At 43.6% G+C, this 22,594-nt stretch overlaps 1 protein-coding gene across 6 annotated transcripts in view; it reads left to right on the top strand.

Annotated features, from left to right (window-relative positions):
• Window positions 1–6,709, top strand: part of FERMT2 (FERM domain containing kindlin 2) — a 77,339-nt gene extending 70,630 nt beyond the window's left edge. For 2 of the 6 annotated variants that reach the window (XM_029078747.2, XM_029078749.2), the window contains 5 exons: window positions 1,544–1,567; window positions 2,133–2,153; window positions 2,792–2,916; window positions 3,242–3,383; window positions 6,436–6,709. In XM_029078747.2, the coding sequence (XP_028934580.1) occupies window positions 1,544–1,567; window positions 2,133–2,153; window positions 2,792–2,916; window positions 3,242–3,383; window positions 6,436–6,609 (486 nt within the window). In that variant the 3' untranslated portion in view covers window positions 6,610–6,709. The remainder of the gene's footprint in view (window positions 1–1,543; window positions 1,568–2,132; window positions 2,154–2,791; window positions 2,917–3,241; window positions 3,384–6,435) is intronic. The other 4 variants (XM_029078748.2, XM_029078751.2, XM_029078750.2 and 1 more) reach the window with 2 other exon arrangements.
• The last annotated feature ends 15,885 nt before the right edge of the window (window positions 6,710–22,594 follow it).

A 22,594-nucleotide genomic window follows, 5' to 3' on the forward strand; every position in this document is an offset into this window, starting at 1 on the left:
GAAAGTTAAAGAGGAAAATGCAATCATTCTAAATTTAGTATAATTCCTGAAAAGAACTGCATAAAGAAGTTTCTGAAAGTCTGTAAAACCTAAAAAAATATATATATAAACGGTCATCAGACAATATAGATAATTCTCAGATGTTAAAAATGATTGCACTCCCCTCTCATTAGCATTGTAATGATTCTAAAAACCAGGTGCGGGATGCCAGCTGGGATGGGTAAACATTGAAATGATTTATCTGGGCGGTAATCGAATTTGCTTCCGCTCTTCCGTGAAGGTTGTTATCTCTCTGTCAGAGTCTTAGGGCCCGGCAGACCAGAAAGGCCCTCAGGGAAACCCGGGTGACTGGAGGGTGGAGGAGAAAAGACAGATCAAGGGCCATCCCATTATGGTAGAAGTGAAAAACGTTTATTACCGTCCACAGGGCACTGTACTGGGCACTGGGAGAGAGTACAAAAGAGGTTGTCAAGACACTGTCCCTGTCCCTTAGGGGCTCACAAGAGTGGAGCACTGTATTGGGTACTGGGGGAGAATACAGCGGAAGGAATAGGTCCCAGTCCCTGTCCCTCAGGGGGCTCGCAAAGCCCTCCTTTGGGGCTGTGGAGTGGCCCAGAGTCCACAAAGAGCAGTGCGCTGATGGCAGCCAGAATAGTCGAGTTCCTGCATTGAACCGCGCCCCCACCCCCGTTCTCTCCTCTCAAACTCTCCAGGCCAGGGATTTCCTGTAAATTTGTCAGCTCCAAACCGCAGAGGGAGTTGACCTCTCCCTGCCCTGCCACCCACCTCATTCTCATCCAGCCCCCTGTGATCAGATGTCCTTCCTAGCAGCTGTCCTCCTGGATGACTGCGGGCTGGATCTCTTCTGCTCCGAGATTGATGGCGTCCTTTCCTTAGACGATAAATCCCAGAGGACAGCAGTCTCGCCTTTCACTTCTCTTGTATGCCCCCCAAGGATCTAGTACAGTTAATTGAGAGAAGCGGCATGCTCTAGTGGAAAACGGACAGGAACGGAAATAAGAAGAACTTGATTCTGTTCCCCACTCCACCACTGCTGTGTGGCCCTGGGGAAGTCATTTGACCTCTCCGGACTTCAGTTTCCTCATCCGCGAAATGGGGATTCAATATCCGTTCTCCATCCCCTCCAGACTGTGAGTCCCAAATAGGATGGAGAGCGTGTCCGATCTGATTGAATTATATCTACTCCTAAGCACCGTGTTTGGCCAATCGTAAGCACTCAACGGATCCCGCAGTAATTAATACTTTTGAACGATCAGGCTTAAGAACGGTGACTGATTAATGGTTCCTAAAGCAATTCTCAGTCTTTCAGATCTACCTAAGATTCTAAAGTGTTGGCAGAGTTTTTACAAAGCAAGACCCCTCTTGGTGTTTTTCAGCTAATATATTCAGAATCCAATTTTTTTCAAGCTTTAATTTTGCTCTTTTACGCTCGGGAAACTTTCGGTTGAATTTGAATGGAGCGCTCCAGTAGGACTGCAGTTTCTAGAGGCTTGTGTGGTTTGTCTTTCTTTTTTTCCTCCAGGAAAAAGGATGCAAAAAGCAGATGGTAACTGGAACTTTTGTTTAGCCCTGGTGACTTTAATTTGAAACATTGTGGTCTGCTGCAGCATTTTAGGCTCTTTTTGTCTTTTTCTCCAAAGAGTTAGTGCATGGATAGTGTCTCCATTGTTCGGAGGTATAACATGAAAGTCGATTTTGGTGAATGGTAATATTGTTCTCCTGAAACTGACGAGTTCAACTCTAACCAGTTACAGCTTCGAAATAAAAGAAACCGTGGGTTTTCCCTGTGCATCTCCCCCTCCTCTAAGCTACCCACCCTTAGGATTGCAGTGCTTTAGTCAGGGTTACCATTTTGAAGCGATTGGAAATGGTCCCCCAGTGGATGATTCTAAAATTAAAGTTGAGCTGTGCTTCCTTGTTTTCATTTTCATGCTTGCATTCACTTTGCTTTGTTTCTTTCTAAGGAATTGTGCATGTGTTTTTTGGCTGAAATTTCTGTTTGCAGAATACTGCAACTTTTTCTTTGCTTTGTTGCCATTTTTCTGATTTGCTATTTTATTTTTTTTTTGTCTTTCTGCTCCTTTTTTCTTTCCTCGCATTGTCATCTACAGCCAGGCTATATAAGAGACTTGGTAAGTTCCCTCTATTAAAAAAAACAAAAACAAAAACCCTCATCCTCCCCATTCGTTGAGTGCTTCCTTTAAATTCCCCCAAAGGAGGAAAGCATCAGAGTATATGTGGCCTTTTTAAAAGACCCAAATTCCCTCGTTTTTCTTAATGACTCCTTCAACAGGCAGTAGAGGTTTTTTAGGTGCTGGCAAACTGCTATCAAAGAGCCTTCTTGACTAGAAGATTTGATTTCAGAAACTCATTTTTGAGGCTGAGGGCAGTTTTTGGAAAGTGTGTCATCATGGATAATAATATTATTATTATTACCTCTGTTATCATCATCCTGTCTGATAGCGGCACCCTGCTTACCTGCTTGAGCCAAACATTCAAGAATGGCAGCTTGTTGCTTCTTCCATATCTTTGTCTGGTAGTACCTGGTCCAGTAGAATTTTGGGATTGAAATACCAAAAATATTTAAATTGGTATCTTTAATTCATGAAACAACTTCCCACATGTGTTCTCTTGCATTTTCTTAGCAATCTGTTCATGCTCTTGTTTTGCACTTTTTTTTGAGGGGGGGTGGTTAACTAATCACTCCAAACTTTTTGCCATAACTCAAACGTAGAAGAGTTGTCTAAAGGTAATGTCTAATCATATTCAGATCACAGCAAGAATCCTGGAGGCCCATCAGAATGTAGCTCAGATGAGTCTCATTGAAGCCAAGATGAGATTTATTCAAGCTTGGCAGTCTTTACCGGAATTTGGCATCACACATTTTATTGCAAGGTCAGTATTTCTGCTAAAACCTTGACTTCTGAACTAGCATTCTGTCTTCATCTCTATACTGTAAAGGATTTACAATGAGCAGAGTAACGTGGTAAATCCTACCAATACGAATAGGATTTAAAAACCTAGATGACAGAGTCTTCACAAAGTTTATTTCCTGGGCATGAAAAAGCATAGGAGTCTTACGAGGCATTGATGTTTTGTCAGACCTGTATGATACTGAAGCTTCAGGCATTGTTAGAATGCCTCGGCTTTCGCTTACTTAATTTCAGTAACTAAAAGCTAGGTGTGGACCCTTGTAAGCTTACAAAGTCCCTCGTTACAGGTTCCAAGGGGGTAAGAAAGAAGAACTGATTGGCATCACTTATAATAGACTAATCCGAATGGACGCCAGTACCGGAGACGCAATTAAAACGTGGCGGTTCAGCAACATGAAACAGTGGAACGTCAACTGGGAAATCAAAATGGTAAAGAAATCCCTAAACTATTTGGCAATGCAATTTCCCTTGGATGTTGTGTTCTGAGAAACACTGCCCAGTGTCTGAAAGGTCAGGAACAAGTTACGGGGACATTTACACTAAGCACCGGGAAACCCCAGTGATAGGGACAGGAGGTGGCTTTCCAGCCTCTGTTTGCATCATGGACCCAACTCAACAAATTTACCTCTAGGCTCTGGATCCCTGGCTGCCCTGCCCTCTGAATCACCGGCTATGGGCTCTGTTTGGCTATCTCAGGCTCCCCACCACTCGCCGATCAGTCCCTGACTTCTTGTCAATCCCTCCCCCTCAGCTGCTTTCCATTAGTTAGGGCATCATGAATGTGTGTCCCAGAATTTACCAGGAGCATGGAAACAGTTGCTGTGGTGCCGTGCTTGACTGCCATAGCCACCCCAACTGGTTAAACTCTCCCGGCTCCCTCGCGCAAAAGCAGCCGACCTAGTCAAAAGAGCACGGGCCTGGGAGTCAGAGGATCTGGGTTATAATCCCGACTCTGGGAGTCAGAGGATCTGGGTTATAATCCCGGCTCTGTCAGTTTCCTGCTCTGAAGCCTCGGGTCAGTCACTTAGCTTCTCTGACTCTCAATTTCCTCATGTGTAAAATGGGGATTCAGTACCTGTTCTCCCTCCTGTATAAGCTGTGGGCCTTGTGTGAGAAAGGGATTGGGTCTGACCTGATTAACCTGTATCTACCCAAGCTCTGAGGAGGGTGCTTGACACATAATAAGTGCTAAATAAATACCATGAAAGAAAAGAAAAGTAGTCCAGAAAACACCAGGGCTGTGGACCGCCCCCTTGTCAGTGAGGGAATTGGTTCTTTGTCTCAGTTAATCTAGCTCAATTCATTGCTTCCTCAGACCTGGAACTCTTTAGGCAACTTTTTGCTATTCCTTCCTGAAACCCAAGTTGATGTTCGTGGTAAAGCTCCTCTCCATCTTCAAAATAAAACCACTCACTGGCATGGATTCCCATGGGCCCACGATGTTCCCCGCAACTGGAAAATCCATGATGTGGGACAGGCTTCTGATAGCTTTTATTTGAGAACCTGTTTGGTAAACAGGCCTCTGGTAGAGATAATGACGGCAGGCAGGTCCTATTTACTATGGGTCTAGTGGACGTGGGCGGTTGGAGGGGCATCCCGTGGCCAAACTTCCCCCTGCTCCTCTTCTGGGAGCGTATGGAGCTTCGGGGGGCAAATTGTCCCTCTTCCCCAGTTGTTGAAGCCATCCTGAGCGTTTGTCTTGTTTTAGTCTCCTCGGCACTCATGACATCTGAGTGTCCCGGTGTCCTCAATTATTGATTTTGATGGCTGTACTTGTAAATCTCTCTCCCAAGCCAGCCCACAACTGCAGCATTATCTGCGGCATGGAGAAGCACAATGGCTCAGTGGATAGAGCCCGGGCCTGGGAATCAGGTGGTCATGGGTTCTAATCCCGGCTCAGCCACTTGACCGCTGTGTGACTTGGGGCAAGTCACTTAACTTCTCTGGGCCTCAGTTACCTCATCTGTAAAATGGGGATTGAGACTGTGAGCCCCACGTGGGGCAGGGTCTCTGTCCAATGCTTGTATCCACCCCAGCTTTTAGCCTGGTACACAGTAAGTGCTTAACAAATACCAGCATAATAATAATTATCCTCCACTTATATCTCTGATTCAAACTACATGTTCATTCCGTCACCAAATCCTGTCAGTTGCACCTTGATAACATCATGAGAATTTGCCCTTTCCTCTCCATCCCAACTGCTACTCCACTGATTCAGGCACTTAGCCTATCCCACTTGACCACTGCATCAGAGTCTCTGACTTCTCTACCTCCCGCCTCTCCCGCTCTAGTCTTTCCTTCCCTCTGCTGCCCGGATCATTTTTCAAAAAAGCGTTTATTCCCTGTTCCCCAACTCCTCAAGAACCTCCAGTGGTTGCCCATCCTCCCCGGCGTCGACAAGAAACTCCTTACCATAGGCTTTAAAGCACTCAATCGGCTCACCCCCTCACACTTTACTTCCCTGAACTCCTACTAGGACCCAGTCCATAATCTAACTCCAATTTACTGTACTTTTTTCTCATCTGTCCCACCCCTGACCACTTGCCCACCTCCTCCCCCTTCCCTCCCTATATATATACACCCAGGTAGACCACCACTCTCCCCAGCCTCAAAGCCTTACTAAAATCACATCTCCAGGAGGCCTTCCCTGAATAAGCTATCTTTTTCCCTACCTCCTCTCCCTTCTGCATACTTTAAGCACTTGATATTCACCACACCTTTGGCCCCACATCCAGATTATTTATCCTGATCCCCCCCCCTTCCCCTTCTAGACTGTGAACTCCTTTGTATCTACCAATTCTATGGAATTGTATTCTCCCAGGAGCTTAGTACAATGTTCCCCAAAGAGTAAATACCATTGATTGATTGAAATGGTTTGTGTGTTTGATTATCCCATTAGAATTCAGGGAAGGGCAGGGAAGGCTTCCTTTCTTTATTCTCTGCTTCCCTGTAATGTAGAGCGCTGCACCAGTGAGTGCTCAATCAATGCTCTGTTCTCATTATTACTACTGGCCCTCTGATTTCAGGGGAAATCCAGATTTCTGGTACCCAAGGGTTAATAAGCTGCTAAAGCAATTATTGAATAAACACAGGAAGTTGGGTTTTCTCCCAAGGCTGCAAGAGAGACATTCATTTATTGAGTCACTAGAGATTAGTTGGGAAAACTCTAACTTAGTGACCTAAATACCCTGCAACTGGCCCTCTCAGAAAATCAAAGCAGAAATGAACGGCTTACTTGTAAACAGTGGCAAGTTGAGTAAACTAAGCATTAGCCTTTCATCACCGGAAAAAATCTTTAGTTTGGGATAAAAGGAAAAACTGAACAGGTGGACTCCAGGACATATTTTTATGTTCAGCTCTTGCCTCCCCACTCCTCCACCAGTTGCCCATCCACCTCTGCGTCAACCGTCACCTGTGTAATAGCCACGTCGTCGATCACCATCTTGGCTGATGACACGGGGGTTTCGGTCTTGTTTTCTAGGTGACTGTAGAGTTCGCCGACGAGTTACGGTTGTCTTTCATTTGTACTGAGGTGGATTGCAAAGTGGTCCACGAGTTTATCGGCGGCTACATCTTCCTGTCGACACGCGCAAAAGACCAAAATGAAAGTTTAGACGAAGAGATGTTCTACAAACTTACCAGTGGTTGGGTGTGAGTTGTGCGGTGTAAAACGAAACTCCATGGCCATAGCGATATTTAACTACAAAAGCTGTTATTTGAAATATGCTGCTTAATAAAGTAAGCTTGAAAATGTATCCTTTTATCATGGGAATTCTTTGCATTACCAGACCAGTTAATACGTGCACTAACAAGCACTTCCATTAATCCGCTACCGAGGTACAGTCTGTGGCAAGTTCTGCTTATCTTATGACTGTGGAACTCAGAGGTGATAGGCAAAATCAGGAATCAAATTGGACTGACTTCAGCTAGCAAAACTGCAAGCAATCCAAGCCATTTATTGTGACACTGTCCAGGGCTTAAACTATATGAAGTCTATTTATCATGTTTAATGCATGTGTTTTATTTTATGTGTAAATTTGACCTCATGTTTAGCAGACCTCCTCCCTCTGGTAGCTGTTTGATCTTTATTTTCACACTACATAAATCAGGGCTTCTGTAGAGGCCTGGAATGTAGAAGTTTCACTGTGTGTGAGATCTTGAAGGGTGTGATCTTTAGCCCGTTATAGCTTTGTTCATTTCTGTTTGTTTTGTGTCCTAATAATCATTTCTCTTATTTTATGTTTTTATTTTATTTTGACACCATATTGTATTACCAACACTCGTAGTATTCACCAGCATATTCACCGTCTGCCTAAGAAGCAGCTTTTGCATTACAAAAATGAAGTAAAGGTTTATGAAGTATGCATATTGTGTAACTAATGTACAAACACAAATTTTATAAAAACTGTACAGTTTTTGTTTTTTGTTTTTTGTTGTTTTTAAAAAACTAGCCTCACAAGGGAAGAATGCCTAGATTTAGTGTTTCAGCATTAGTTATAAGGCTTCTGAAAGACGGCTACCCATTTAGGAAAAATCCGGGGCAATACAATCAGATTGTATTTCAGCTAAGTGAGGTTGCGACTTTGTCGCAACCAGTTTGGAAGGTGCCACAGTGTCCTTAACTCCGACGATGTGAGAGGGCCTGAGCCAGCCCGTCAGGCTCTTGCACTCTGCATTGGTGCTAGTGAGGTAACCCCCAACCTTGACAACCCCAAAAGGGAAGCAGGAAGGGCAAGTTACCAGCGTTGTCCGGTATGTTTCGGTTTAAAAACTGTATAAATGCATTTTATTTTAAATAAAAGTAAAACCTTTTATTTAATGGTTCTTTTCTGTTTCTGTATTTTTGATAGAGTGACCGCTGAAAATATAGGCAGTGCCTTCATTCGGGTGGTATTCTGTCTCCCAACGGTGACGTCAGGATGCTTGGACGAAACGTGTGGTTGCCTTTGGTGATAATGAACCTAATGTTTTGGGCTGGACTGTCTGACATTCCTTATTTTGCTCTCTACATCCCCGGCCTTTCCGCTTGTAGCCAGCCGTGGGCTTCTCATCTGTTAGTTTACCTTGACCCTTCTGGGAACCAGTGATATTTTTGGCTGGCACAACTTTCCATGGTAGGGAATTTCACCCGTTTTAAACCACCTGATTGACCCGACCCTGAATCTACCACCTCTAGATGTCTGTGACTATTTCTTTATCCCAGTGTCACTTCTGCGTTTGTCCTGTCCAAACCCTTCACTGTTTTTGAACTCCCATCATGTCCTCTCAGCCTTCGTCTATCCAGATTGAAGTCTCGAACTCTTTTTCACCGTATTCTCATTCGGCGGCATATCCATTCCCCAGTTATCTTGGTCGTCCTCTGTTTTTTTCTCCCACTTCATGTCCCTCCTAAAATGCAGCAACCAAAACTGCTTGCAGAATTCCAGGTGCGAGTGTACCACGCCTTTCTTTACATCAGTTTTCACTGTCTCTTCTGATGACGGCCATCATTTTGTTGGCATTTTGGCTGCTCCTCCACAATGAAAAAATTATCTGATGGGATATAGTTGACCACAGTGGCAAGACTGAGAGCTCAGAATCTCTTGCTGGAGAATTGCACGGGGTTTTCCCCTCTTCCTCACATTGAGGTTTATCTGCCACACTCCTGCCTGTTCACTAAGTTTTATAAGACTTTCCCTGCATTCAGCTGTACACATTTAGCCCTTTTTCACCCAGAAAAGCTTGGTGTCCTCTGCAAACTTGAAAATTTCCCCCATGATCTCCCTCTTCAGATTGCTTTGCAATAGGTATTAACATATAGGTATTAACTTTGTTGGTGTTCAACTTTGTAGTGGTCCCTGGAGGGATTCCATTTCTTATATTTCTCCACCCTCAAAACTTAGCCATTAATTCCTTCTTTCTTTTTCTCTGTCCTTTGGCCAATTTTCTCTCTGGCCACATTCCCTTCAAGTCCATGATTGCTTAATTTTCTTTTAAAGTGGTGGTGGTTTTTATTAAGGTCTTACTGTGTGCAGAGCACTGTATTAAAAGCTGGGGGGGCGGGGGGGAATACACCGACAGGAGTTAGACATGGTTCTTGTCCCTTGGGGGGCTCATGGTCTAAAAAGTGTTTGGTGTGGGCTCATAGCCTTTTGTAAAAATAAATCTGCTATGTCTCCAGTTAACCTTCTATCCAGATGCTTTAATGGCCCTTGAGAAAACCTCAGAATATGATAAGACATGATTTCCTCTTGAGAAGCAGTGTTGCCTTTCCACTCATAGATTGTTTATCCAGATGCTCTCCAATCCTAAATATAGAGATTACACCAATTTTCCAGGTAGATGGGTGAAGTGCATCGGTCTATAATTCCCAGGATCTCTCCTAGGCTACTAGTTGGGCTTTATATCAGGGATCTGTTGGTCTCTTGGAACTTGGATGAGAGAGATGAGGGTGGGGGAGGGAAAGGGAGAGAGGGAGATAATAAATATATCACTGAGATTGCGCTCTTCCTGGAATTCCACAGATTTTTCTCACCGAATTCCTTTAGAGCCTTCTGATGAAGGGAGTTCTTTAGTTTTTATGATGTATTTGCATCTGATATATCAGTGCGGGCTCAAACATCTGGCCTGATCCTCTTACCTGCCTGTTAAACAATGAAATAATATGCAGGTGGGCATTTAACATCTTCCTCAGCACAGACTAAACTGAAAGGATTCATTGAGCCTGTTGACTCTCTCCTTTCACCCATGATCACCTCTTTAATAAGTGACCTTGGGTGGAGTGGGTGGAGTTTGGTGGGTTTCAGGAGCCCTGGGCCACAGTGACTTCCACTGCCTCCCGGGATTTGTCACCTCTGTGTGATTGACCTTTTGTTTCGGTTCCATTTGCCATTCCTCCGAAATGCCCCTTGTCCGTTCGTCCAAAAACGTTAGAGAGTTTTGTGGTTGCAGTTATTTTAACAGAGCTCTTTGGCCATTCCTTATAAGTCTCCAACTTTTAGGGAGGATGTTTGGAATCAAACAAAGCTCAGGTACCCTTTAGCCAGCGGTGGAAATTTAGCTGGTCCGGACAGTTAGCTAGTGGTTCTGCGACTCTCTTGCAGACCCTTCTTACCAGGTCAACACTGTCGACCTGTCTTCTCTCAATCAGTGGCATTTTTTGAGTGCTTACCATGTGCAGAGCGCTGTACTAAGCATTTGGGGAGAGTGCAGTTCAACAGAGTTAGTAAATACATTCCCTGCCCACACAAACTTTCAGTGTAGAGGGGGAAGAGTTTAGCGAGGGTCATCTTTCGTGTTTGTGTTGCCCTTCTTTAAAAAAAAACCAAAAAACACCTTCCATTTATTTAGTAAATAATGACTATATTGGCAAGATGGCACCAGTATGTGTGTACATAGAGCTAAGGTATTCCCAGATTTGACAAAATAACTCAGGATCTAATGCATTCTCTTGTGACTTCTCCATTTGCCAAATGCATTCAGTGTTACCCACCGCTGAATGTGTTCCAAGTTCAATGCTAATTATATTTGTGATAAAAACAGCTCACAACTGACAGAACAGCCTGAAAGTCTTTGGAGACAAACATTCCATTCAGGCCTTTCAGCAGGCGGACTAATGGAATGAAGATGGAATCATACTGATACGGTCTGCCAAGTCTCGGGCAGTAGAGAGATGCCGTTATTAGAATTTGGATGCCAAGCTGAAAATAATCCGTGTGATATTTGTGAGGCTGATTCATCTACAGCATTTATCCGGGATTTTTTATCTCATACTGCTGACAAATTCAAATGTGGGGATTCCCCGTATATTAGTCATAAGAGTCTGTGGCCTATCAATCAGTCAAGCAAGTGTATTGAGAGCTTACTGTAATCAATTATATTTGGGTATTTACTCTGAGCTGAGCACTTGGGGGAGTACAATATGACAGTCTGTGCAACTGTGCCATCAATTAAATTTCAAGTTGCGCTGATAGGTAAAATACCTAAATTTGTGGACCGGAATCGAAGACTAATTTAATCTGCCCAAGAGTATATTACTTGTCCCTTTCCTACAGGGATGGAAGCATTGACAGCTAACGAGCCCACCTCTTTTATTTTTTGGATTGCCAGCCTCATTCGCTCTACTCCCTACTCATACTTCCACCAAGTGCCTGTGTTTTCTACCCCATGGGAGCCCCAAAGTATGGTTTTGTTTTCCCCACCCCATTTCAGCATCTACGTTAAAGCAAGAGAGCACTTTCCAATTCTTTTTAGGCAATTAAACCCACTCAGCCCACTTCTCAATCGGAGATGGGCCTTTGAGGAGAGAGCCCCAGGGGCTGAATCTCCTTGCTCATTCCTTTCCATTTCCTCCACCTAGGTTCTCGCAGGCTGAATTTAGCCAACTGGTTAAAAGACACTCAGTTGAGCATCAGGAAAAAAAAAATGAGAGAGGCTCAGCAAAAGATGAGGAAAGCAGTGTGTTCATGCAATGATTCACCGGTGATCCAGAAGCCTCACTGATGTGGCTTTTGTTGGAACAGCAGAGAAACCAAGGTGCAGCTGAAAAAAGAAGACTGCATTGTACATGGTAAAATAACTTCTTGGAAGCGTTCCAAGTTTGAAAGATCAAGAGGTCACAAAGAAGTACCATGGGAAGAGAGACACACTTTTAAAAGATGTTCTTTGCACTCGGGACGATGAGGAACGAGGGCCAAAAGCCAACAGATGCGTAAACGCATCCTTAAGGGAGGAAGAAAAATTGCTGAAGAACTTAAAATTATCTCAGCAAGGGGATTGAGGGATGGGAATTTCTTAGTAAAGTGGTGAAAGATGGGAAGAGACAGTGAGCAGATGTTTTTAAAGCCTCTGTCCCAAGCAAATAAGATGGGTCTGAGGGGAAGTTTCAGGGAGGAGAAGTTGGAGTGCTCTAAAAGAGGAGAGCGCCCCAGAGAGAGATTGAGAGAGGGTTGCATAAAGAATATGGTTGGCAAGGGTAGAATAGGTGAAATCCCGGGAGAGAGGTGCGATCTGTGATTGAAAGGGCTGTGAGGTCAAAGGAGAAATATTTAGTCGATAGTGACAAAGAGTTGAGTAAAATGGAAAATACTAGGCCTTAAACTTCAGCATTGTGCTGAGGGTCTGCTTCCTTTGATCACGATTGTTGACCCTGATTAATTCATTCAATGGTATTTATTGAGCACTTATATGGAACATTTTACTAAGCACTTGAGCGAGTGCAATACAACAGTAGATCCATTCCCTGCCCACAGTGAGCTATCCAGTTGGCACCAAGGGGCGGCACTCAATGGCTCATTTGCCTCTTGGGTACCCTAAACTCTCCGGGGCAGATCCTCCTGTTCCTTAATATGGTAGAAAAATGGCCTCGGTGAGTGAGATGATGAAATAAGTTGCTGATTGGAACTCAAGGGTATGAGTTGTGGATTTGTGACGAATTTGGAAGCAGATTTAATAACAATAATAATAATAATTATGGTATTTGTTAAGCACTTATTATGTGGCAAGCACTGTTCTAAAGTGCTGGGGTAGATAAAAGGTAATCAGGTTGGACACAGTCCCTCTCCTACATGGGGCTCACAGTCTTCATCCCCATTTTACAGATGAGGTAACTGAGGCATAGAGAAGTGAAGTGACTTGCCCCAGGTCACGCAGCAGACATGTGGCAGAGACGGGATTAGAACCCACGTCCTCTGACTCCCAGGCCCGGAATCTGGATGGGAGAGAGATGTGCCGAACCAAGGAGAAAATGCAAGGTATTGATTCTAGACTCGAGATAAGGTGGTGAGGAAAAGAAAAACTATGCTCCCACTAGCTATCCATTTCAAAGGGCTAAGCAAGAAAACGATGTATGGCTTGGAATGAGTGCCTCCAGATTGCTGAGGGTCTAGAATTGGGTAAAAAAATCTGGATTGTATTAATAGAAGTATCAAATATATCAGAGGATATAAAAAACAGGGAGGCTTGAGGTTAAACTCCAGCCCCAAAAGAGTGCTAGAACTATAAAGGAATTCATAGAAACTTGCTCTGTGGGAGGAATAATTAATACCATATAAACATTGAAAGGCCAACCAAAGACAATACTTTAGATTCAGTTTTTCTTTAAAAACTAGTATAAGAGTCATGACATCAACGGCCAGGTTGAGGCTGTTTGAAGTGGAAGTGCCTCAGTGCTTCCCGACTCCTCCAATCCCCAAGTTTTCTTTACCTCTGTCTAGTTTAGCTGGTTTTGCCTGAACTCACCGCCTCCTGAAATGGAAAAAAATGGACAAATGACAATATAGGTAATAGTAGAATGGCCTCTGTGGCCGTTGGAGCCCTGGCTGTTGTCCTGTCTGGTTCCTGTTGCCTTTCAACTTAATTCCATGCAGATGTGAAATTCTCATGGTCTACATGACCAAGGGGAAATGGACAGGGCCTCAGGGCCATAAGTAATGTACACATGCAAAGAACAAATGCTGGGAGAATGTCAGATAAGAGTTGCAGTGTAAACAAACAGCTTTGGGATCATAAAAGCAGTCAACTTGTCAGATCCTCTAAAATGAGAAGGGCACATGCCATGGAAAGAGCGTGGAGGAGGACAAATTTAATAATAATAATTATGGTATTTGTTAAGCGCTTACTATGTGCCAGGCACTGTACTAAACTCTTGGGAGAGTACAGTATAACATCAGTCACATTCCCTGCCCACAACGAACTCAGAGTCTAGAGGAGGAGACCAACAGTTATCTAAATAAATAAATAAATTACAGATATATACAGATGAGGTAAAAGTTGAGGTAACTGAGGTACAGGACAGTTAAGAATTAACTTAGATTTTGAGGTACAGTGAGAAGGTTAACATTATTGATTCCTATTAATGTCAGTCTCCCCTTCTAGACTGTGAGCTGGTTGTGGGCAGGAATGTGTCTGTTGTGTTGTACTCTCCCAAGCGTTTAGTACAGTGGTTTGCACATAGTAAGCGCTCAGTAAATGCGATTGAATGAATGAATGAAAGTGGCAGAGCCGGGTGGAGAACCCAAGTCCTCTGACTAGTGAACAAGGTACCAAAGAGGAGAGATAAGAGCAAGCGTCATTGGGGAGGTCTGAGCTCACCCATGGAAACCAGATGAATCTGATAGTAATTATTAATAATACCTTTGGTACTTTTTAAGCAATTAATATGTGCCAAGCACTCTTCTAAGCCCTGGGGTAGATACAAGGTATTCAGGTTGGACATACCCCGACCCTCATGGGGCTCACAGTCTTGATCACCGTCTTACAGATGAGGCAACTGAGGCACAGTAATAATAATAATAATTATGGTATTTGTTAAACGCTTACTATGTTCCAGGCACTGTTCTTAGCGCTGGGGTAGATACAAGGTAACTGGGTAGGACACTGTCCCTGCCCCATATAGGGCTCAAAGTCTTAATCTCCATTTTACAGATGAGGGAATGGAGGCACAGAGAAGTTACATGACTTGCCTAAGGTCACACAGCAGACAAGTGGCAGAGCTGGGACTAGAACCCATGACCTTCTGACTCCCAGGCCCGGGACTCCATCCACTAGATCACGTTGCTTCTCTTAGAAGTGAAGTGACTTGCCTAAGGTCACACAGCAGACATGGGGCGGAGGGGGATTATAACCCTCGACCTCTGATGCCCAGGCCCGGACTCTTAGCACGAGGCCACGCTGACGAGTAAATTTGCAAAACCACATATCCAATCTACCCCATGGAGGAAAAATAAAATTATTGTGGATTAGGGTCTGTTTGCATGACTCAGTGGAACCTTCTGTCCGGGAGGAGAGTGCAGGGGAGAAGAAATTGAAAAGTGGGAAAGAACTTGCTGACACTGAAAGACAAATGGCACTGCTTTTGCAGGATGCACACAATGGTTTGTTAAATCCCTGTTAAAGACTCCCCCAAACCAAGCAATTACAACTAGGACTGTTTCATTTCTCCTTATTACAGTCATAGCTGGGGGCCCTCCGAGGACCTTAAAGAGCCATTTCAAGAAAACAATTGACCCATAAAGCCCATTACAGCTGACCATATGTTGAGTAATAGGAAAGGCCCTAATGATTGATTGGGAAAATCTTTTGAAGTTCTGGGAACTTCGATGAATCTCATTACTTTTATGCTACTACTTAGAAAAGCTTCCTGTGGTCCAAGTCTGTTCAGACGAAAGGGGCAGGATTAACAGACTGAATTGGTTAACTGCATTTTATGCTTATGAACTTTCTCAGCGGTCTTCCTGTCCAAGTGGACATCAGAAGGTTTGTTTACTTTCACAGATAGGTGACATCTGGCAGGTGGACTCTTTCTTCCCGGCTAAATTAACTCACCCTGGTTGATGAGGGACTTCAGTTTGTAGCTTGTTGATTCTCTCACTTTGGGCTCTGAGGCCTAAAATGTTCCCTCCTGTCAGTTAGGGAATTTTAGTTTGTAGTTTGTTGATTCCCTAACTTGGAAATGTGCGCTCTGCTGCCTAAAATGTTCCCTCCTGTTGAATCTTCCCCTCACTATGGAAATAATTTCCCATATGAGTTATTTTTAAAAGAAATCAGAACCTAAGGGATGAGTAACCTCATGGAGCTGAGTTGCCTTTAATTCTATTGAATTTTAAATTGGTGGTCCAAGGAAACCGAGCTGTTTTTTTCTCTGGAGAGACAGGAAGATCAGTAAAATCCACTGAGTCATGGGGATGAATCACAGAAAATGAGGCAGCTGAATTGTGAACGCTCTGATGTGGGTTATAGTTTCCATTTTTGAATCAAAAAAGACAGCGATTCCAACCAACTTTTTAAAAACTGAAAACATGTTGCAGAATGCTGTCAAAAAAATCATTAGGTTGATTAGCTGAGAATTCCTTGTTTCTTATAAAGCGGTATTTCTTCGGCTGCCTTAACTGTTTCCATTTCCTGGAATAATTATTTTTTCAAACGAATTCTAAATTAGCCACTTTTTTCTCTCCGTTAAAAAAAATTTGAGTGGATATTGGCTGACCCCGGCGAAATTACATTCCTCTCTGCAAACTAGATTATTTAAAGCAGAGGGGAAAAACGTCATTTTTAAAGATTGGGTTCCTGGTGCCTTGCTAAATTTCCCCCCAGCTCCAGCTCTTTATGTTTATCTTTCTTGTAATGAGCTAATTAAATAAGTAGCAAGGAGGTCTGGTTGGGATTCTGGGGCCACTTACATTTGAAGATAAAGAACTCTGCAAAGCCTCTTGACCTCTCCCTGGACCATTCATTCGCTCATTCATCCTATTTATCAGTACTAAGTGCTTGGGAGAGTACAATGTAACATCAGACACATTCCTGCAGACAGGAAGACCCAGGTTTGGAGGGAGGTTTTACGAGGGAATATTTAATAAAACGGTGGATTTGTCCAACTTCCAAGTTTGCCAAATTGTCATGTGTTCCTAAAATCTGTTGGGAACATCCGGGAATCTGGGTGGTCCTCTTAGAGCAATAAACACAATCTGCATATTCTACTGTGTTTGGGGAGTTTGTGGGCTCAGGTAGGGGCTCTCTTAAAACCTCCTCCCCTCCTTGTAGACGTGGTGTGCAAGGAATATTGTTATATTGTCACACTGAACTCTTCCAAGCGCCTAGTACAATGCTCTGCACACGGTAAGCGCTCAGTAAGTGCAACTGACTGACCGACCAGAGACTTGTAAGAAGACTTGAAGTTGCCATCTGTCTAGGTTGGTTTAGGCGGGGGACTGGAAATATATATATATATATATTCTTGTGCATGTGTTTAAACTAGATTTTTTTTTCCTTTTTCTGATGTTTTGGAGCAGAGAAGGGAGGAGAAAGGGCAACCGCAGTACGAAGGTAAACTCACATTTTCGATTTCATTTCGGTGGAATTAGAATGTCCAGTTTAATGACCCTAGCTACAGCCCCCTTACGGAGACTCCTGTCGAGGCACGAAGCCTGCTTGGGATTTTTAATTCCGTACATGAAACCCTTGCTCGCCTCCATTTCGGGAAATGCCACATTCGGTTTTAACATTAAGCATCATCCGACTTAACAAGTGTTCGAAGAGCTTCTTTCACGGCCTGTGGAACTGTGGTATGGTTTCATTCTAATACAAACCACCTTCTGTTTTTATGATCTTTCAGCCGTTTCCTTAATTAAAATCTCCAGGCTTATGTTACGGGATTTTAAGTACTGTGTAGAATTGCACGGAAAAGCAAAGCACTAAAAAATGTTTTTATGAGTCCAGTACTATTTTCCAGGGAATGGGCAAATGGGACAGTCTATTAATGACAACTGATAAACCTCCCTGTCAGCGGGATCCTCTTCAAATATGAAAGACAGTGGGGTCCGTGTGTATGTGTGTAGATAGGAGGGAATGACTCAAATCTTTTGACATTTACCGGGAACTATTCCCTTAGTGAATGTTAAGTTGAACCTCAATTTCCTCATCTGAAAAGTGGGATAAGAGCCAAGTCTTGGGAATCAGAGGTCGTGGGTTCTAATCCCAGTTCTGCCACTTAGCTGTGTTACTTTGGGCAAGTCACTTAACTTCTCCGTGCCTCAGTTACCTCATCAGTAAAATGGGGATGAGGACTGTGAGCCCCACGGGGGACAACCTGATTACCTTGTATCTATCCCAGAACTTAAAACAGTGCTTGGCACATAGTAAGTGTTTAAATACCAGCATTAATATTATAACAGACCTGTTCTCCTCCACCTCTTAGCCTGGAGAACAGGGACTATTTCCAGTCTGATCGGGTTGTCAGTCAGTCATATCTATTGAGTGCTTACAGTGTTCAGGGCACTGTACTGAGCGCTTGGGAGAGTATAACAATAAACAGACACATTCACTGCTCGCAACAAGCTAAAAGCCTAGAGAAACATAGTTTCTACTAAACCAAAGTACCTAGAGAGTGTACTTTGTTTAGCATGTGATTGTCTTGCCTCTACCCTGGTGCCTAGTGAGAGATGCCCCGGGGGGAGCAATTGGAAGTTTTTGAGGAGCGAAGTAATGATTTTCTGATCTTTTTTGAGTGCTTACTGTGTTCAGAGCACCGCCCTAAAGCACTAAGTAGGTGATAACATCCAAACACACTATAAGAATATGCTCCAGGCAGGAAACAGGGAGAGACGACACACTTATGACCATGGTGCTCCCCCTCCCCCCCCACCCCCCCGCCCCAGTTCCTGGCCAGCCTGTCTCCCCCTTGTCTCTGCTCCTCCTGTCCTCTCTTCTCCCCACAACCCCCAATCAGAGGAGCCTGTTGAATCTCTTCCCGCCCCACACTGCTAGGCATGGTTGTCCAGGGAATGGAGGGACAGAAGTCGCCCGGCTGCTGGGGTTAGAGATTTCCTTCCCTTCCTATCTGGACGTTCCATTCAACATCTGGCCAGTTGACCCTATTGGCAGGAGCCAAAACCTCAAAATATATCCGGAAATGTGCTGTCATTCCTGCTGCTGGTGGTGGGTTTTTTTCTTTTTTATGGTATTCTTTAGGCGCTTGCTACATGCCAGGCACTGTTGGGGTAGATATAAGCTGATCACAATGGACACAGTCCCTGTCCCGCATGGGAGTCACAGTTTTAGTGCCCATTTTACAGACGAGAGAACTGAGAGGCCTAGAGAAATTAAGTGACTTTCCTTAGGTTACACAGCAGACAAGTTGCAGAGTTGGGATTAGAACCTGAGTCCTACTGACTCCAAGGCCCGGGCTTTTCCCACTAGGGCACGTTAATTTTTCCCTGTTGCATAGGATAAGGTTTGCTAAGGTTGTGCCACTTAGGAGACAGTCTGGGACTAGTAGAAAGCTTCAGCCAAAACTGAGGGCCATTTTGTAGTAATTCCACGTACCAGTTAAGGAATCATCTGTGTGTGCAAAGGTTATGGTTTCTCATTATAAAACAGGAAACTTACTACGAGGTAAATGTGTTTAAGATCCCTGGGTAAAATGAGAATAAAAAACAATTAAGATTGAACTCATTTAAATGTATCTGAAGGGAAACTAAGAATTAGTTTTGTATTTCTGTCACCCCTCAATAGACCCACATCATTGATATTCACAGCCGCCCAGGGCTAAGGGAATAAAATCTGGGACATACAATTCAGGCCTCCAATTTTTCCTCAAGAACTTCAAGGAAAAAGGAAGCATGGCTAATTGATCCCCTAGTTATTCTCCCCCCTCCAAGGAATGATGTCAGAATCTCCTTACTCCCTTTTCCGGGACAAAACGCTCCAGTGAAATAAGAGTTCCCAACTTTCACTGGGCTGCAATGGGATACTTCGGTTACCACGGTAACTGCACCCAGGCATCAAATAGCATCCACCCAGGCCTTGACTCATGGAGAATGGAGGCTGCCCACGTCTGCTTTGGGGGTGGGGAGGAGGTGTCTATAGTGATAGGGACACTGTGACTGTAGTCACAACCCTGCTGCACCTACCGGTTCCCCTATGTTTTCTAAGGGGAGAGGGCTGACTTGGGGAAGAGATCGGAGGTCGAGTGGACGGAGGCTGTGAGAGCGGGAGAGTGCAGAGAAGTAGCTGGGTCTAGTGGCCCAGAGAGTCAGAGGAGCTGGGTTCTAATCCCGACTCTCTCAGTTGTCACCTTGAACAGGTCGTTTGATTTCTTTGTGCCTCAATTTCCTCATCTGTAAAATGGGGATTAAATTCCTGTTCCCCCTCCTACTTAGTCTGTGAGTCCTGTGTGAGGCAGGGACTGGGTCGTGTGACCTGGTGGAAAGAGCATGGGCCTGGGAGTAAGAGGACCTGGGACCTCATCCCAGCTCTGCCACGAGTCTCCTGTGTGACCTTGGGCAAGTCACCTCACTCCTCTCTGCCTCAGTTTCCTCATCTGTAAAATGGGGATTCAATATCTGTTCTTCCTGCTTGTACTGTGGGACCTGATTCTCTTGTTTACCACAATTATTATATATGTTCTCTCTTCTCCAGCACGTAATACAGTGGTTGGCATATAGTGAGCATTGAACAAATCAGTCAGTTATATTTACTGAGTGCTTACTGTGTGCAGAGGCCTGTAGTAACTGCTTGGGAGAGTATAATACAATAGAATTGGCGGTCATGTTCCCTGCCTACAAGGAGGTTGTAGTCTAGAGTGGGAAACAGACATTAATAGTAGTAATAATAATAGTATTTGATAAATGCTTACTATGGGTCAAGTGTTGTTCTAAGCACTGCGTTAGATACAATCTAATTATACATTACTCTATTTTATTAATGATGTGTACATATCTATGAGTCTATTTTGATGGTATTGATGCCTGACTACTTGTTCTGTTTTGCTGTGTCTCTCCCCCTTTTAGACTGTACACCCATTGTTGGGCAGGGATTGTCTCTATCTGTTGCCGCATTGTACATTCCAAGTGTTTAGTACAGTGCTCTGCACACAGTAAGCGCTCAGTAAATAGGATTGAATGAATGAATGAATCTTATCCGGTTGGACACAGTCCCTGCCCACATGGGGCTCACGGTCTTAATCCTTATTTTACAGATGAGGTAACTGAGGCACCGAGAAGGTAAGTGACTTGCCCAAGGTCACAGAGCAGAAAAATCGTGGAGTAGGATTAGGGCCCAGGTCTTTCTATGTCCACTAGGTGTAAATTGCAGGTATGTATAGTAAATGCCCTAGCGCTGGTGGCAGGGGGTTAAATATCAAATGTTTGAAGTACAGACCCAAGTGTATAGGCAACACAGAAGGGAGAGGTGCTGTCTCTGAGACAGAGCTAGGGGAAATTCTTAGTAGCCTCCTAATAGGAGAAGTCCAAAACAGTCTTGGGACCTGCAGCAGCTGAGCAAAGGACAAACTTTACAAGTACCTAGCATGGTAGATTTGGACCCTGATCTTTTCAGGCTCCCTCCTCGCTCCCTACACACTCAGGTCAATGTCGATCTTGAATGTGAAGGAAAGTGATCTTTCTGTATATAGGAATATAGATATCGATATATATCTATACATATATAGGAATACAGATCTCTATATCTCTATATCTATATATAGATATCAATATATCTATAATAATAATAATAATGTTGGTATTTGTTAAGCGCTTACTATGTGCCGAGCACTGTTCTAAGCGCTGGGGTAGACCCAGGGGAATCAGGTTGTCCCACGTGGGGCTCACATATATCTATATATCTAGATATACCTATATGTATATGTATAGATTTCGATATGTGTATAGATATATATCGATATCTATATATGGATATATAGATATAGATACCTATATTCCTATATATCTATATATAGATATCTATCTATATATCTATATATAGATATCGATATATATCTATACACATATCGAAATCTATACATATACATATAGGTGTATATATAGGAATATATATCTATACGTACCCATATATAGATATCAATATGTGTGTGTGTGTGTGTGTGTGTGTGTATATATGTGTGTGTATATACACATATATATTGATATCTATACATATATAGGTATATCTAGATATATAGGAATATAGATATCTATATCTATATATCCATATATAGATATCGATATATATAGATCTATGCATATATCGATATCTATACATATAGGTATATCTAGATATATAGATAACAGCGCCATCTACAGGGCAAATGCCAAGTTACACTGGCCTAATGAATCTTTTTAGGAAAGAACCAAAATGGTCGTCTCGTTAAACTTCTCAAAAAGGTATTTGTTTCAGTCATTTGCATTTTATCCTTCCTGAGAAACAGACACGAAGCATCTTTGTCCAAGTCTATTCCGGTCACTTCGATCCCCGGTCCCTCCCTCTGGGGACTCTCAGCTCACCTTTCTTTCCTTTTCAACGGAATTTGTTAAGCGCTTCCTCAATGCCAGGTGCCTCGGAGTGAGGGCGAAGAGATGGTCTTGACCGTCATCTTGTCTGTCTCCCCCTCTAGACTGTAAGCTTCTTGTGGGCGGGCATGTCTAGCAACTCTGTTAGACTCTCCCAAGCAAGCACTCAGTACAGTGCGCTGCACACAGTAAGCGCTCAATAAATACCATTGGTTGATTGAGCTTAGAGAAGCAGTGTGGCTCAGTGGAAAGAGCCCAGGCTTGGGAGCCAGAGGTCATGGATTCGCATCCCAGCTCTGCCACTTGTCAGCTGTGTGACTGTGGGCAAGTCACTTAACTTCTCTGGGCCTCAGTTCCCTCATCTGTAAAATGGGGAAGAAGACTGTGAGCCCCACGTGGGTCAACCTGATTACCCTGTATCTACCCCAGCGCTTAGAACAGTGCTCTGCACATAGTAAGCACTTAACAAATACCAACATTATTATTATTATTGACCCGGGTAAAGCACGTTAGGGAGTTGTAGGCCTGCCAGCTCCCTGTTGTTCAACACAGCTGATGAAATCGAGGCTCCACGGAGGCTAGACATGCTATTTCCAGAAAACATGAATAACATTTCAGAAATTCACTGATGAAGGGTTCATGATGGATTATTGGAAGGAAAAGGTAATGATGCTGGCTGGGACATTACCAGCTATTAGGATGGATGGTAAGAAGGGCCACCATTTTTTTTAATAGTATTTGTTAAGCGCTTACTATGTGCCAGGCAGTGTTCTAAGCGCTGAGGTGGATACAAGGTAATCAGGTTGGACACAGTCCCACATGGGGCACATAGCCTTAATCCCCATTTTACAGTGGGGATAGAGTGTGGATGAAGTTTAT

Source organism: Ornithorhynchus anatinus, chromosome 14, assembly GCF_004115215.2.
Source record: "Ornithorhynchus anatinus isolate Pmale09 chromosome 14, mOrnAna1.pri.v4, whole genome shotgun sequence".
NCBI classification, from domain to species: Eukaryota; Metazoa; Chordata; class Mammalia; order Monotremata; family Ornithorhynchidae; genus Ornithorhynchus; species Ornithorhynchus anatinus.